Source organism: Lepus europaeus, chromosome 7 (genome assembly GCF_033115175.1).
Source record: "Lepus europaeus isolate LE1 chromosome 7, mLepTim1.pri, whole genome shotgun sequence".
Lineage (NCBI taxonomy): Eukaryota > Metazoa > Chordata > Mammalia > Lagomorpha > Leporidae > Lepus > Lepus europaeus.
The window spans coordinates 16,073,561-16,092,233 of NC_084833.1; the positions used below are offsets into that span (position 1 = coordinate 16,073,561).

At 39.3% G+C, this 18,673-nt stretch overlaps 1 protein-coding gene across 1 annotated transcript; it reads left to right on the forward strand.

Annotated features, from left to right (window-relative positions):
• The first annotated feature begins 12,278 nt into the window (after positions 1 to 12,278).
• On the forward strand, positions 12,279 to 13,214 carry LOC133764295 (olfactory receptor 4C15-like). Its single transcript, XM_062197965.1, has one exon. It carries the CDS (start codon positions 12,279 to 12,281, stop codon positions 13,212 to 13,214), a length of 936 nt encoding a protein of 311 aa, XP_062053949.1.
• Positions 13,215 to 18,673: the final 5,459 nt, after the last annotated feature.

Sequence of the window (18,673 nt, forward strand, 5' to 3'; positions counted from 1 at the left end):
CAAGCTGAGAGTGTACTCTTATGAGGCAAGTATATTATACATATAATGTTATAAAAACAGGCGGCCGGCATCTCAGCTCACTAGGCTAATCCTCTGCCTGTGGCGCCGGCAATCTGAGTTCTAGTCCCGGTTGCTCTTCTTCCAGTCCAGCTCTCTGCTGTGACCTGGAAAGGCAGTGAAGATGGCCCAAGTGCTTGGGCCTTGCATCCGCATGGGAGACCAGGAGGAAGCACGTGGCTCCTAGCTTCAGATCTGCACAGTCTGCCGGCCTTAGTGGCCGTTTGGAGGGTGAACCAACGGAAAGAAGACCTTTCTCTCTGCCTCTCTCTCTCTCTCACTGTCTAATTCTGCCTGTCAAAATAAATAAAATAAAATAAAATAAAAAGAAATAAAAAGAAACAGGTGACATAGTTGGAGATTTCAGTTCCTGTCTGACAATAGTTACAAGAGCAAGTAGGCAGGAAAGGAATAAAGACATGTTAAGCTTGAGCCATGCTATCAACTGGTTTGACTTAACTCTCTTTAGAAAACACTTAATCCAATGGCAACAGAACACACATTTTTGTCAAATGTACTCAGAACATTCACCCAGAGTGACCATATTCTGAAGCATAAAACAAATCTTGATCAATTTAACTAGACTTCAATTATTAAAAGTATAGGTTTTACCAAAATATAATTAAAATAGAAGCATTTCAAGTTGAATCTAGAACATCTCTAAATAGCAAACTTTTAAATAACAACTTGAGCCAAAAAGAAATCAAAACAGAATTTTGTATTTTATATGAACAAAATTTAAAACCCAATATAAACGTGAGTCCCACAGTTGAAGCAGAATTTACAGAGAAAGTTATTAAACAGGAATCAATGTTGGAGATAAATAAAAGTAATTATTTAAAACTTTTCTGATCCTCTTGGTAAATATGTCTCAGAAAATAATTTTCTGCATGAATGTGCTTATATAAATGTTCATAAAACTGAATGTATTTTGAAATTTTTGGTAACCTAATTTGCTTATTAAAATGAAACTAAACAAAATGCCCTTCTACCCCAACTATATTCTTTTCTGTACACAAAGAATCAATTAAGAGAGACTGATTAAATTTACCTGATCATAGTGTTGTAAGCTTTGGAGTTTAAGAATCCTGGCTACTCTACTTCCGATCCAGCTCCCTGCTAATATGCAGAGTATGGTTCAAGTCCTTGGGCCCCTACACCTAATGTGGGAGACCCAGAAGAAGCTTCTGGTTCCTGGCTTCAGATCCACTCAGCTCTGGCCTTTGCAGCCATTTGAGGAGTGAACCACCAGATGAAAGACCTCTCTGTCTCTCCCTCTGTCTTTACCTCTCTCTCTCTTTCAATAAATAAAAATAAATCTTTAAAAAAAAAGAAACTTCACAACTTCATTCAGTCATGATGCATAGAGGTGGAGCCTTTGAGACGTGATTGGATTAGATAAAGTAGCTGGGGTAGGGCCCTCTTGATTGGATCCTGGTGACTTTATAAGCAAAGTGGGAAGGATCACAGACAGAAAGATGTAGACAGATGTGTAGTCCCTGTCTCTTGCGTATGATGAACCTTGTTACCTCAGAACTCTGCTAGCAAGAACATCACCAGAGGCCAAAACATGGCCTGCCTGATCTTGGACTGTTAACCTCCAGAGTCATGAGCCAAAATAAATCTCTTTCCTTTATAAAGTTAAAAAAAGTAGACTACACAGGCTAAGCATTCAGCCTTTCGGCCTAGCAGTTAAAACATCCGCTGCATCCCGCATCTGGGCGCATGGGTCCAGTTCCAAGTTCTGTCTCCCGGTTCCAGTTTCCTGCTAATACAGACCCTGAAAGAGAGCAGTGATGGCGCAAGTAATTACATTTCTGCTCCAAGTTTCTGCGCAGATGTAGGCTTTTGGAGTCATACCAATAGATGTCTGTCTGTCTGTCTGTCTGTCTCTCTCTGTCTTTCCCTCCCACGTCCACAGTCCATTCCTCTCTAAGTTAAACAGTAGATCACCTAATTGCTGTTTACTTATCTCCAATAAGGAAGGAAGCATCTATCGATGAAGCAATGAGAACTACCACAATTTTCATCTCATAATTGGCAACTGAGATCACTGTAAATTATAGTACGATAAAAGGACAAATTTTGCTCTACCCATTTTTGCTTTGAAATTATTATACAATATCAGGTTTCCAGTTAACTTTATACTCCTGAAAGATTGATCCTACATTAAAAGTAAAGAGTTCAACAAATAGTATGAAAAAAAAAAAAAGTGGTTCTCAACGGTTAAGACAAGGGCTATTCAGGATCATCTCATCTAAAAGCATCAATTTCAGTTCCACAGACTACATTTTAGGTACTCTATTAGTTACTCCACATCAAGGAGAATATATGGGATTTGCCTTTTTGGAACTGGCTTATTTCACTAAGTATAATGGTCCCAGTTTCATCCATTTGGTTGCAAAGGACAGATTTCATTTTTTTTTACCACTGTGTAGTATTCTATAGTGCACATATACCATAATTTCTTTATTCTGTCTTCAGTTGATAGATATCTGGGTTGATTCCACATCTTAGCTATTGTGAATTGAGCTGCAATAAACATGAGGGTACAGATAACTCTTTTGCATACTGATTCTTATTTCCTTTGGGTAAATTCCCAGGAGTGGGATGGCTGGGTCATATGGTAGAAGTAATTTCAGATTCCCAATGTATCTCCACACTGTCCTCAGTAGTGACTAAACCAGTTTACATTCCCACCAACAGTGGAATAGGGTACCTGTTCCCTCATGTTCTCAGCAGCATTTGTTTTTTGATTTATTTATGAAAGCCATTCTAAATGGGATGATGTGAAACCACGTTGCAGTTTCAATTTGCATTTCCATGATGGATAATGATTCTGAGCATTTTTTCATCTGTCTGTAGGATATTTGAATTTCCTCTCTTGAAAAATGCCTGTTCACGTCTAGTACCTATTTCTTAACTAGCTTGTTTGTTGTGCTGTTGATTAGTTTCTTGAGGTTTTTATAGATCCCAGATATTAATCCTTTATCAGTTGCATAGATTGAAAACATTTTCTCCCATTCAGTTAGTTGCCATTTCACTTTGCTAACTGCTGCTTTTGCAGTCCAGAAGCTTCTAAAGTTGATGTGATCCCATTTATCAAATTTGGCTTTAATTGTCTATGCTTCTGGGGAATATTCTGAGAACACTTTGCCTATGCCAATATCTTGCAGGGTTTCCCCAATGATCTATAGTAATTTGTTGGTATTGGGTCATTGATTTGGGTCTTTAATCCATTTTGAGTGGATCTTTGTGCAAGGTGTAAGGTGGGGGTCTTGCTTCATACTTCTGCATGTGAAGGTCCAGTTTTCCCAGCAGCATTTGTTGAAGAGACTGCCCTTGCTCCAGGGATTGATTTTAGCTACTTTTCTCAAGGATAAGTTGGTTGTAGAAGCGTGGATTGATTTCTGGAGTATGATCTATCCATTGCTGAAAGTGGGGTGTTGAAATCCCCCATTGCTATTGTATTGGAGTCTATGTATCCCTTTATATCCATTAACATTGCTTTTGCATAGCCAGGTGCCCCGTAATTGGGTGCAGTTTGAGTCCCAGAGTCAATGATATGTTTGGAGGCTTTGTCACCTCACAGTCCTACATGGGTGCCCGGCCCCTTGTCAATCCTCCAGCTAGACTTGGTTTCCTCTCAGCTGGTTGCTGTGCACAACTGTTATGCATGTCCATTTCTGATCCTGCTCCCTGATAATAGCCAAGGAGAAGCTGCAGAAGGTGCAGCAAGAGCTTGGGCCCCTATCACCCATATGGGAGACTTAGATGAAGCTCCTGGCTCCTGACTTCAGCCTAGCTCAGCTCTGTCCTTTGCAGCCATCTGGGGAATGAAACACTGGATAGAAGTTTGTATTCTCTCTCTCTCTCTCTATCTCTCTCTCTCTTTCTCTCTCTCTCATCCCTATCTCTGTATTTCCTCTCTGTAACTCTGGCTTATGAATATATAATTTTTCTTTGTTTTAGATTTAAAAGCATTTGTTTTACAGTCAAACACCTGCAGTTGAGCAGCATAGAGGGGGGCACCTATTGAGGAAAAACCTGGAATTGTCTGGTGGCAATGGAGTTTTTAAGCAAGTATTAGAGGAGAAAAAAAAAAAAAAAAAACTCGACAATCAGATTGACACTCAGTTTCAAGGATGGGATATAACCCATCAAAAGACCTGATTTGGGGGCCGGTGCTATGGCACAGTGGGTTAAAGCTCTGGCCGGAAGCACCTACTTCCCATATGGGCACGGGGGGGTTCATGTCCCAGCTGCTCCACTTCTAATCCAGCTCTCTTATGGCCTGGGGAAGCAGCAGAAGGTGACCCAAGTCCTTAGGCCCCTGCACCCACATGGGAGTCCCAGAAGCTCCTGGCTCCTGGCTTTGGATCAGCACAGCTCTGGCTGTCGCAGCCAATTGGGGAGTGAACCAGCGGATGGAAGATCTTTCTCTCTCTCTCTCTCTCTCTCTCTCTCTCTCTCTCTGCCTCTCCTCTCTCTTGTAACTCTGACCTTCAAATAAATAAATAAATAAATCTTTTTTTTAAAAAAAAGACCTGATTTGTAATCCTTTATCCTGTCTGGCTTGCACATGATAAAACAAAGAGCCACCAGAAAGGAAGGATATTTAATTTACTTTACAATGAACTGGGATCTCCGTAGGAATTGCCACTCCCTTGCTGTTATCTTGATAGGACTGGAAGCTTTCAAGCAGAGGGCAGGTAGGCAAAAATTGGAAACCAGAGTGTCCAATTGCTGAAGCCTTGCTGTTGTCTCCTATTTTTAAAATACCACCTCCTTTCAGGGTATAGTCCACATATGCTCTTTATTGCCATCTAAAATATATATGAAAAGAAAATATGTTTTCCCTTAATTCTGCTGATAATTAGTGACAGTGCTCTGTGCCTCCGTTTTTCTGATGAATCATTTCAACTCTGTATTATTTCTTTCTCCAGTGTATGAATTACCATAAATATAGTTGAAATGAAATGTTCAAAGACTAGAAATTCAGCAGGCTTCTCGGTGTGATTTCTCTTTGAAGGGACCCAATTAGCCATGACTAGGTTGCCTTCCAAGCTTCACAGTCAATGCCATGTTTCATTAGACTGAAAAAAATCCTTGCATACATACTTTCCTAATCAAATGAAAGAAGAAAAATGCTTTAATTTCTTTTTTTAACTTTATTTAGTAAATATAAATTTCCAAAGTACAGTTTATGGATTATAATGGCTTCCCCCCCCCCATAATTTCCCTCCCACTCACACCTCTCATCTCCTGCTCCTTCTCCCATTCCATTCACATCAAGATTCATTTTCAATTCTCTTTATACACAGAAGATCGGTTTAGTATATATTAAGTAAAGATTTCATCAGTTTGCACCCACACAGAAACACAAAATGTAAAATACTAGTTATAGTACTAGTTATAGCATTACTTCACATTAGACAACACATTAAGGACAGATCCCACATGAGAAGTAAGTACACAATTTGACACTCTTGTTTATGGTGTCAGTAATCTCCCTAGACTCTAGTCATGAGTTGCCAAGGCTATGGAAGCCTTTTGAGCTCGCCAACTTCGATCTTATACCGACAGGGTCATAGTCAAAGTGGAAGTTCTCTCCTCCCTTCAGAGAAAGGTACCTCCTTCTTTGATGGCCCTGTTCTTTCCACTGGGATCTCACTCGCAGAGATCTTTCATTTAGTTTTTTTTTTTTTTTCCAGAGTGTCTTGGCTTTCCATGCCTAAAATACTCTCATGGGCTCTTCAGTCAGATCCAAATGCCTTTAGGGCTGATTGTGAGGCCAGAGTGCTATTTAGGACATCTGCCATTCTATGAGTCTGCTGTGTGTCCCACTTCCCATGTTGGATCGTTCTCTCCCTTTTTGATTCTATCAGTTAGTATTAGCAGACACTAGTCTTGTTTGTGTGATCACTTTGACTCTTAGACCTATCAGTGTGATCAATTGTGAACTGAAGTTGATCACTTGGACTAGTGAGATGGCATTGGTACATGCCACCTTGATGGGATTGTATTGGAATCCCCTGGTATGTTTCTATCTCTACCGTTTGGGGCAAGTCAGCTTGAGCATGTCCCAAATTGTACATCTCCTCCCTCTCTTTTTCCCACTCTTATATTTAACAGGGATCACTTTTCAGTTAAAATTTAAACACCTAAGAATAATTGTGTGTTAATTACAGAGTTTAACCAATAGTACTAGAACAAAAAAAATACTATAATGGATAAAATATTGCATTGTACATCAACAGTCAGGACTAGGGCTGATCAAGTCACTTTCTCATAGTATCCATTTCACTTCAACAGGTTTCCCCTTTGGTGCTCAGTTAATTGTCACCGATCAGGGAGAACATATGATATTTGTCCCTATGGGACTGGCTTAATTCACTCAGCATAATGTTTTCCAGATTCCTCCATCTTGTTGCAAATGACCAGATTATTTCTATAAGGTTTTTTAAAATTTTTTGTTTTAAAGTCATGAAATATCAAGGTCAGATAGAAAAAAGAGCAATTTTATTTACTCTATAAATATTTGTGTATTTATGCATAAATTATAGCATTTTTAATAACCCCTCCTTCATACTCTAGAACCAAAATATTACATGTTGTTATAGATTGAAGAGGCTATATCCCAGAACTCAGTTTGTACATTCAGTAACCAAATAGGTATTGTGTCCTAATTCTGCAATGGGACACCTTATACTTTCCTTGTGTATACAGGGTTATATTCCTGAAGTGGAAGGGAACTTGGGACATCATTAACCCAGAAGTCATTTTACAAGGAAGACAAAGTAGCAAATAATATGTCAACTTGTTCAGGGACATAAAAGCTGTGCCAACACTTGAGAAAAATCAAACCATAAAACCCTGTTGGAAAGTCCTACTGATGGGAAATTTCCATTCCTCAGGATAATTGGGTGGCAATTCTACAGGTCTGTGGCTGTTCAGGGGAACCTCTTCAAATTCTAGTTGTAAATCAGAAAGTTTACTCTTGCCTCCTTCTTTCCTCTCTCATGAGACAATATTGGCAGTTGCACTGAAATACAGTGGGGAACAGTCTCTCTGAACTGCCAAGGATGCTCTCACTGATGGCTTAAATGTAGCAGTAGAGTTGGAAAAACCTTGACATTTTGACCAGCCACTGAATGGACTTTTCTTTGTAGATAATAGGAAATTGCCATCCCCAGAAACTTCAAGGAATCGATGAGTGGTAAGATTTGTGATATACACATTTATAATTTATGAGCAGATTTCAAATTGTGAGGTGGTGCTTAACCATGGAGGTGTCATGTACAGGCAAGCTTATAAATGCTTGGCTCTATCAATATTAACTGTCACTTGGGTTAGTCACATAACCTTTCTGTTTCTCAGACTCCTTATTTTTAATTGGGACATGCAACTGAGCAGAATGAAATAATATGTGTGATAATAACATATGCATAATAATACATGTGTAAAGGAATAATTCATGCAGAACCCTTATGGAGATCACTTGACTCATAGTAAATACTAAAGAAACAGCAGGTGTTCAAATGCAATCCATTTTTATTCTCTTTGGTTAGAGTGCTTATTCCTTCAACTGTAATTACATTAGAAGTATGTTCAGCTCTTTCTCTTCATTTAAAACCTAATCACTTGGAAATGTAGCAAATGCACATTTTTGTCCTAGCACATCAATAGGAATTTATTTATTCTCTCAAATATTCTCATTTACCATTCAGCCTTTAACACTCCTCCAAGCCCAGTGTTTTGGCCTAAAAAACAAGATTTTTTTGAAGCTGTGTGAAGAACACTAGTGTTGACAAATGGTAAATTCAAATGCTACTATATCATTAAAATAGCCCTTGCTGTAGAGTTAGTATTTATTATTTCTTTGGCAATCTACTAGGGAAAGGCAAGAGAAGCACACTAATATAAGAAACAGAGACATGAATCACAGAGTGGAGTTTCCTAATGTTATGTGTAACATTAAATTTCTCTATGTGTATTTGTCATTCTAAATAGCATTAGATTCTTCAGAACTGTTAAGGCAAATTTAAATACCCACCATTATGAATTGTTTTAGTGTTAGTTCTATTGACTTTGTCTCATTTAAATGGGATAAATCACTAAGCCATCAGAAAAAATAAAGATATTGAGGTGTCCACCAAGAAGGACGAAAGTGGGAACTTTTGTTTACAAGGTCACTGCCCCTGGAGCTGGTCCAGTGCCTCGAATCCATGATGCAAGGGGGCCCTGAGCAATCTCAGGGTCTTCTCTCGTGTTTTCAGTGAGGTGCATTTCTAGAAAGGAAAGACCACAAAACATGCTAAGAAAAAGATGGACAGAATAAATTTCTGCATTTGCAGAATGTGAATGTAAGATTGGTATCAAGCATGTGCAGAGAGTGGAAAGAGCTGACTCCATCGTATGGTCATTATTGGAAGGCATGAATTAGTTTAACAGTTTTAAGATCAGATTATGGCCGGCGTCGCGGCTCACTAGGCTATTCCTCCACCTGTGGTGCTGATACCCAGGGTTCTAGTCCCGGCTGGGGCACGGGATTCTGTCCTGGTTGCTCCTCTTCCAGTCCAGCTCTCTGCTGTGGCCCGGGAAGGCAGTGGAGGATGGCCCAAGTGCTTGTGCCTTGCACCTGCATCAGAGACCAGGAGGAAGCACCTGGCCATTTAGGGGATGAACCAACAGAAGGAAGACTTTTTTCTCTGTCTCTTTCTCTTTCCCTCTCACTGTCTAACTCTGCCTGTCAAAAAAAAAAAAAAAAAGATCAGATTATGTGATATGTTAATGTATTACTTCTACTTATGAAAATCAGTTACATTGGAAAGGTAGTAAAATTATTTCCAAACCCCAGTCTCCTTTGCTGGTAATGGTTTAGATCATGGGAAAGTGTCCTATACCTTCCTGTCTCCTTCAGATCTGGAGCCTACAACGTCCACCCCTCTACTTGATCATCCAGTACAGAATACATTTTTGTGAACCACTGTCATCCCAAATCTATCTAATTGTATTTGCTACCCATTATATAATCTGTCTCCCTCCCATGCCTTTCCCAGTTTCTAGTGTTCACCGTTTTAACATTAGATTGACTATTTTAACTTCTGGTTTATTTTATTTTATCTATTTCATCCATTTTTGGTACAAATTAGCACAGTTATGGAGGATACTATGAAAGCTCCTCAAAAAACTAAAACACAACCATTATGTCACTCAGCTTTCCCAATTCTTGGGACATAACCTTAAGGAAATAAAACCAGCAAATTTAAGAGATCCAGAATTCCCATGTTCATTACAGCCCTGTTCACAGAAACCGAGATGTAGAATCAAACGGGTTATCAGTTGTTGGATGAATGGATACAGAAAATGTGGTTATTATTCTGCCATAAAAAGAATGAATCCTTGTATATTTTATCTTTTATTTTACTTTTTATCTGGTAGATTAAGAATTTATTTCTAACATCTGAACAAGAAGAATTTTTGTTTTTATTTTCTCATTTAACATCATGTAAAAACACAACTTTTTCTCCTCATATTGTTAATTAGGATTTAATTCATAGCATCATGTACTATTAATTTATGATAGATTGATTTACATAAATGCATTCCTATTCCTATTCAGGTATTACTCAGTTTTCACTGTTATACATGACATCAGCACTGTAGAATTTCTCCACTTCATTTTACTTTTAGGATATATTTTAGTAATAAGGTTATCTAGTATAAAATGCAAATGTATTTGCAGTTCTGAATATATTTATTAAAACATTTTCCAGAATAATTACATGAAGAATGCAAGTTCATTGCAATGTTAGAATGCATACAGTAAATAATAACATGATTTTAAAAATATTTTATTCTAAGGACTGATTCAGGTTTCAGCTAATTTGTGTTTGTAGACACTGCTCAGAATTAAAATTATCATCTGTATTTCGAATCTGTCTTCTAATTTTCCTTTGCAAACAATTCATAGCAACTGTTTATTTTAAAATTAATCACTCAGGCAACTTAAAGAAGTGCTGTTCTCTCTTGTAAAAGAGAAAAGGCTGAGACATACTGGTTTGCTAAATGGCACACAACAGTGAAGCTTTGATCAAGGAAGGTGAGCTTGCTTATGAAAAACTGAGTCAAAATTAGAAGTAACTGTCTGGATAACACCTGGAAAAGTTTTCTTTGGGTAAGGTGATCTTTTTTTTTTTTTTTTCTTATTTGAGAGAACAGTAAGCATGATTGATAATAATGCTTGGTCAAAAGCAACATTCTCAAATTTGATCCCAAACAAAATAACAGGACAAAAGCAGTTAAATTGTATACAAATATCTCTGCTTTACAACAAAATCATAAAAATTTGAAGTGTGTGTGTGTGTGTGTGTGTTTGGGAGTCTATTTGATCAGTTCGGGCCACAGTGTATAATTAATTACAAACAATTAATAAAACTTCAAAGTTCTGACTTGCACTCAACACATTCTGTGTTTCTTAGCCAGTTGGTTGTTATAAGTCTTAATATCAGTTTTTGAAAGACTTATTTATTTATTCAAAAGGTAGAGTTACAGAGAGGCAGAGAAAGGGGGGGGGGGGGGGGGAGAGGTGTCTACTACTTGCTAGTTCACTCCCAAAAGTCCACAACAGCTGGAGCTGGGTTGAGCTAAAGCCAGGAGCCAGGAGCTTCTTCCAGGTCTCCCACATGGGTGCAGTGACTTGGGCTATCTTCTGCTGCTTTCTCAGGCCATAGCAGAGAACTGGACTGGAAGTGCAGCAGCTGGGACTTGAACTGGTACCTATATGGGATGCTGTCACTGCAGTAGGCAGCTTTACCCACAGCATCACAGCGCCGGCCCCTTAATATCATTTTGACAACAGCTTTATGAGTTTGCATCATTTGATTTGTTTTCTTCATCATTGTGCCCCATCTAAACATGGAGAGGAATCAGAGGGAAACGGTAGAATAGCTACCCCAGCTCTGAAATGTCTTGTTTGAAAAATAAAACTTCTTGCCCTGGTGGTGCAGTGTAAGGGCTTGGATTTTGCAGCAGGTGTTCTGCGTTAATTTCCCAGATCAATCAGTCAGGCATTTGGCCTGACAGTTATGATGCTGGTTAGAATGCCACATTCTGTATCAGACTTCCTGGCTCAGTTTCCCAATTCTGTCTTCACACTAATGCAGATCTTACATGCACCAATAATGGCTCAAGTGGTTGTGGTACCTGCCATACAGAGGAGACCTGCATTGATTTCCCAATTTCCCAACTTCTAGCTACAAACTGGCCTGGCTGTTGGGCATTTACAGGGTTTGCAGTGGGAATGGAAACAGCAGATGTGAGCACCCTGCCCTGTCATTATCTATCTCTCAAATATCTCTAAAAACTATTAGAATATAGAATTTAAAAACATTTGTAATAAAGTCTCATATTAAGCATCTGTTTGCAATGAAATGCAGATAATATCTAACACAGACAGTTTTCATTCATCACAGGTACTGAATAATAGCTTTCCTTGAATTATTTTGTTTAGTTTCCATACAACATTTTCAAATGGGTTTCATTTTTATAAACTCCTGTTCTCTTGTAAAAATGATGGTTAAAAAACTAACACATGGTACATTCTTCTTATGTGTTAAGTATAGAATCACACAATTTGTCCATAGATCCTTCGCTTCATCGGGAATGAGACAGAGATATTTGATGAATAGACATGGTTCTCAAGTGTATATTAACAGTGTGCCACTGACTCTATTTCTAGATCAGGGAGGCAGCGTGCTGATTAGAGAAGGCATGTGAGTCGCCCCGTTCCTATTCCATGACAAACGCATGAATGAAATTCAACTGTATTCCTCCTTTCCTTGAAACTTGGATACAGATTGAGATTGCTTCTCAGCAATTCACTACAGGACAACACTAATAAATGATCATAAAGCTGACACTTGCCACCCATCTCTACCACACGTGGATGTTCTCTTTCACCCATCCTGAAACTCCTTCTTAGAATTAGAGTGTTGCTCCAACTCAGTTCTTGCAGACCTCTCATAATGACCTTCAACACATTTCTAATTTTGTGTTATCAGTGAAATTGAAGTTCTTAAACTAGTTTTGTTCTTAGACAATGGGTGCCCCACATGGTTCACGACTTTACCACTATAAGCTGGCATGGAGCAAATTTTTCTTGTAATTGAGAATTATAAATATCCCCTATTGTAGCTTTCACATTTTCCTTGTAAAACATGCAGAACCAAAGCTTTGTAACTGAATTTGTCCTACTGGGGCTTTCACAGAATCCAAAAGTTCAGAAAATAGTATTTGTTGTATTGTTATTTGTATACCTAGCAGCTGTTGGGAGCAACTTGCTAATTCTAGTGACCATCCTCTGTAGCCCTGTCCTGCTGGGCTCCCCCATGTATTTCTTCTTGGCTTTCCTGTCTTTCCTGGATGCCTGCTTCTCCTCCGTCATCACCCCGAAGTTGATTGTGGATTCCCTCAATGAGAGGAAAACCATCTCCTTTGAAGGTTGCATGACCCAGATCTTTGCTGAACATTTCCTGGCTGGTGCAGAAGTGATCGTCCTCACGGTCATGGCCTATGACCGCTATGTGGCCATTTGCAAGCCTCTGCACTACTCTTCTATCATGAACTGGAGGCTCTGTGGGATCCTGGTGGGGGTGGCCTGGGCAGGTGGTTTCTTGCATTCCATCATCCAAATGATTTTTACTTTCCAGCTTCCCTTTTGTGGCCCTAATGTCATTGATCACATCATGTGTGACTTGTACCCATTGCTGAAGCTGGCCTGCACTGATACTCACCTCTTTAGAATTGTGGTGATTGCAAACAGTGGGCTGATCTGTATTGTCATCTTCTCTTTGTTGCTTGTCTCCTACAGTGTTATCTTACTCTCTCTGAGAACATATAGTGCTGAAGGGAGGGGAAAAGCTCTCTCTACCTGTGGGTCTCACATTACTGTTGTGATTTTGTTCTTTGCCCCATGCATTTTTATGTACGTAAGACCTCCATCTGCTTTCGCCTCTGATAAGGTAGTGGCAATATTTTGCACTGTTCTAACTCCCTTGCTCAATCCTTTGATTTACACTTGCAGGAATAAAGACATGAAAAATGCCATGAAAAAATTGTGGAAACAGTTGGTGTTGGTTTCTAATAAAAATTAAAAATTTGGAATGGGTGTTTGGAAAAGCAGTAAAACTGTTACTTGAGACACCTGCATCCCTCATGGTACTGGCTGGTTTGAGTCAGAGCTCCTCTCCTTCTGATCAGCTTCCTGCTCATGCACACTCCGGTTCATGGCTCAAGTTCCTTGGTGTCTACAGCACACATGGGGCATTCAGATTGAGTCTGAGGCTCCAGTCTTTGGCCTAACCCAGCTGTAGCTGTTGCAGGCAATTGGGGAGAGAACCTGAACACCAGAACTCTGTCTCTCCCTCTCTATCATTCTTTCTTTCAAATAGTAAATCAAAATAAATAAATATAATTTTAAAATAAAACATTAAATGTTTTAAAAACTTTAACTTGAGAATAAAAAATCAAAATGGGGCCCACCATGATGGCACAATATGTAAAGCTACACAATTATTGTTAATGAAAAATTTTAAAAATTGGAGTTCATGAATATTCCCCAATTCCTGGTATTAAAATAATTCTGTGTTTCCCCAGATTGGAACAACAAGGGAATGCAACTCTGAGGGGCAACTTCTTAGCTCTTCTAACACTACATATGCTTTAATGACTTTCAAACTTTGCTATTCTGTGTTTTTATAGTCAAATAGTATGCAAAAGCTGAAATTTGGGGAGAAGGAACTTCATCTTTTCATAGAACATACAAACCTGGAAATCTAGTTACCTTCTCAGGAATACAGAATTATAAAGAGCTCTCTCATGCATATTTTGAATTCTGTAAATACTTAGAGCAAGTTTATATTCCAAAATATGAAAAACAGAGACCAAAGATTACAGTGTCTTAAGTTACAGGAAGTTTATACTTTTTGGAGTAAAGTCACAGGTAAATTATTCAGTGAGATGGGGAGTCTCCTCTTCTTTATCCATTGATGTAATCACCTTCCTTGTTGCACTAGTGGTTATACTAGTTATCCCTTAGAGCCTTTGCATTTAAAGCATGAACGACTCTGTGGAATCATTGGAATGTCTTGGGAGGTTATTAGAAATGCAGAATCATAGGTTCCACTGTACGCTTAATGAATCACAATTTGAATTTAAACTTGGGTACTTCATGGGGACTTGACACTTTGAAAAGCATTGCCAGAGAGAACTTCCACCTGCATTGTGACCAGGCAGCCTGGTATCAGATATCAATCATGGGCCATAAACTTGAGGAGCACACATCTAGCATTTAGATTTCAGCATGGAAATCATGCATAACCTTTGTGCTTACATCCAATGGATAAAAACTTACTCACTGAGTTACATCAAGATGCAAAGTGAATTCAGAGTTGTAGGCTTTGCCTAGGTAGCCTTGAAGACAAGTACCAGGATCCTCTGCCACAGACACCTGACACCAGAAACAACCACAGAATCATTTTTCAATGAAAATTAAATACAATTCAGAAAATATTTAGTAAGTCCCTATTACTGGCAAGTAGTATTCTGGGTAATAGTGAAAAACAAAACTTCTAACCTCATAGCTAATATTCTGTATTCTAGAGGATTAGACTTTCTAAAAGTTTAAGTGTGGGGCAAATGTTTGGTGTAGTACTTACAACATTGCTTGGGATGGCTGCAACCTGCATGTGAGTAACTGAGTTTGAGTTGGAAGCTCCACTTCCAACTTCAGCTTCCTGTTAATGTGCTCTATGGACAGCTTAAGTAGTTGAGTCCCAGCTCCAGCTCGTGTGGCATTCTGGCTCCTGGCTTCCTACTTGCCCACCCTGGCTGCTGATGGCATTTGGGAAATGAACTCACAAAGTGAATTACTCGCTCTCTCTCACATATACTTTCAAATGTTTCACATATACTTTCATATGTTAGACAAAAGTCTCACATGGGTCAGTATTGTGGCATAGCTGCTGCCTGCAACATCAGCATCCCATACCCTGACATCCCATAGGAATGCTGGTTTGAGTATCAGCTTTTCTACTTCTGACCCAGCACTATGCTAATGTGCCTGGGAAAATAGTGTAAGATGGCCCAACTACTTGGGTCCCTGCACCAAAGTGAGAGACTTGGAGAAACCACCTGGCTCCTGGCTTTGGCCTGGCCCAAAACTGGCCATTTAGGACATTTGGGAAGTGTACAAGTAGATAAAGTCTCTCTCTCTCCCTCTCCCCCCCCCCTTCTCTGTAACTCTGCCTTTCAAAAATATAAAATCAATCTTTTAAAAAATTAAAAGTCCAACAATACATACAGGAGCTTTGGGAGTTTCCATGATGGAAAAGGATTCATGAAGAGACTATTTGGAGATATTTCTAGGGACCGTCAGACTTTTTAGAGAAGTTGTTTTCAGGTTGTGCCTGCTGGACCTTTTTCTTCATTATTCTCCTCCCTTCAAACCATGGCTCTTCACTAGATCCCCTTACCCTTGGACCAGTAATAAAGAGAATCGGTTAAGGTTTCAACTCTAAGGTGAACATATCTTTGATCTCTGGCCTTCCAGCAGCCTCAACTGAAGCGAGGATGTTTTCTCCTCTGCTGTTCTCATGCAAAGGCCTGGGGATGAGATTTGGTTTTGAGTGCCTCTCACCATTCCTTCCAGTTTTCATGCATGCCCTCTTCTCCAGTATATGATATTATTCCTGGTTTTTCATCTCAATTTTATTGTGCCAGTCTCCATTCCCCCTTAATCAGACCCACCTACCTCTTCTAGGGTCATTCCATTGTATTCTCAGTGGAGTTGACTCCTTGCTCACTGTCACTCAACATGATGCTGACTTACCTCTTGTAGCCTTAACATATACTTAGAAGATCCTTCAAAACTATTGGTGAATAAATAGACCCACTTACTTCTGGCAATCATGTCCTTAAGTCGATCTCTGCTGCTCAACCAAATGACTATGCCCTAGACTTACCATTGCCATCAGTTTAAACCTCTGCCATCTCAATTTCACCTTCACAGATTTTCCACAACTTCTCCATAAACTCTGCTTCCTTGCACTGTACCCAATGCCAACAATTCTTTGTCCCCATCATGACATAAATATCATCATTGCTGGCAACATTTGTGTGACTGTAGCCATGCTCCTGTGTGAGGAAATGTGGAAGATTGTCCTCTGTTTCTTAATTATTCTTCCCCCTAGTTAATGAATTACCATCCCACTTCCTTTCATTGACTGCTAAATCGTGGTTTGTCAACAAAATTGCAAATCTCCTACACTAACATTGTGATTTCTATTCCTCTATTTCTGTTTAATTTTTCTATGTAACATTTATTGCCATGTAACATGCCATAAAGTTTATTTATTTTTATTGTATATACACTAGAATTTAAACTATATAGGGTTGAGATTTCTAGATCAAAACAACAGCAACAGCAACAACAACAACAAAAATACTGTTAAATCCATAGTGCCTAGAATAGAGTTTCCATATTGACATTAGATGGTCAATAAAGACTAACTGAATTAATAAATGAATGATGATAAAATAGTTTCTGCTCCAGGATGGAATGTAGCAATTTTAGCCAAAATGAATGACCAAAAAAGCTAGATTTAACAGCAAAGTCACTTGTATTAGGGACTGAAGACCTGTTAAATAACCAAAACTGAGAACAGTAAAATTACAAAGTGATCAGATCCTCAATAAAGTGAGTCGAATGCTTTGGCTGCTTTTACCATGGGATATTAATTGATTCTGGGCAGAGACGGGGAATTTGACAACCTGGACTTTGCACTGATGCAGTCACTGCTGCAAAGAGTGAGGGTGGGGGCAGAGACACCAGCAGATCTGGGAGGAAATTTGGAAACATGGTCATGGAGCCTTCTTCCCTCTAAACATTTCCCTAGTTCTAGGGAATTTACATGGTGTCCTATGGTTAAATTGCTTTGTTCCAGGGCCGGTGCTGTGGCGCAGCGGGTTGGAGCCCTGGCCTTAAGTTCCGGCATCCCATATGGGCACTGTTTCCGGTCCTGGCTGCTCCATTTCTGATCTAGCTCTCTGCTGTGGCCTGGGAAGGCAGTGGAGGACGGGCTAGGTCCTTGGGCCCTTGCACCCATGTGGGAGACTCAGAAGGGGCACCTGGCTCCTGTCTTCAGATCAACACAGCTCCGCCATTCTGGCCATCTGGGGAGTGAGCCAGCAGATAGATGACCTCTCTCTCTGTCTCTACCTCTCTCTAATAACTCTCTTTCAAATAAATGAAATAAATATTTTTTTAAAAAATTACTTTGTTCCAAAAGAGACTGAGATCTTAAATAACCCTCCACCACACTCCCCCTATCAGTGCCTTGAATGTGACCTTATTTGGACATAATGTCTTTTGCAAATATTCAGTTGAAGATCCCATAAGGGTGAATTGCAATTGAAAACAAACATAGTATATAAATGGGACATATTGACACAGAGACAGACATGCCCACAGGGAGAACACCACATGAAGATTAAGGAAGAAAATTGGGGGCTGGCGCTATGGCGCAGAGGGTTAATGCCCTTGCCTGAAGCACCAGTATCCCGTATGAGCACCTGTTCGAGACCCAGTTGCTCCACTTCTGATCCAGCTCTCTGCTGTGGCCTGGGGAAGCAGTAGATGATGGCCCACGTCCTTGGGCCCCTGCACCTGCGTGGGAGATGTGGAAGAAGCTTCTGGCTCCTGGCTTCGAATCGGGGCAGCTCATGCTGTGTGGCCAACTGGGGAGTGTACCAGCGGATGGAAGACCGCTCTCTCTCTCTCTCTCTCTCTCTCTCTCTCTGCCTCCCTCTCTCTGTGTGGCTCTGACTTTCAAATAAATAAATAAATCTTTAAATAAAAAATGGTAGAAAAATGGGATGATATCTCTACAAGCCAAAGAACTCCAAATATTGCCAGCAAACCATTAAACCGAGGAGATATGCATGGAGTTGACTTTCTCAGTCCTAGAAGGAACTATGTGACAATACCCGAAAAAGAGCAGAAGGAAAATAAATCAAATATTAAGATGAGATTACAAAGCTAATACCTTGCTCTTTGAATACATGAATAAAATTGATAAAGACCATTCTGGTGGTAATTGCAGGGTTTATACACTTGTCAAGACTCATCTATTGTACACTTAAAGATGGCGCACTTTATAGTATATAAATTATACCTAAATAAGTTGACTTCAAATCAAAAGGTTGAAAATATTTCTTCTAAGCATTCTTTCTCTTTATTTCTCTATTTATTTACTAAATTCAAAGTGTTTTCAAAATTACAAAATTGTAATTAGTATGTGCAATGTAATTATATTATAATGCATTTTATCAATATCATAGGAATTAATAATCATTATCATTGAATTATTATATTCAATGGTAACTTTTTCACAATATGAAACATGGAGAAGTTAACAAATTTGTCTAATCACACATCAGTGATGGGACAAGAAGTCAAATCATGTCTATTTGAATCTTGACCTTGAGAAAGGTTTTGCTATTAATCTACAATTCCTTGTGACCCCCAAAACATTCCAATATTGGAGTGGAGTAC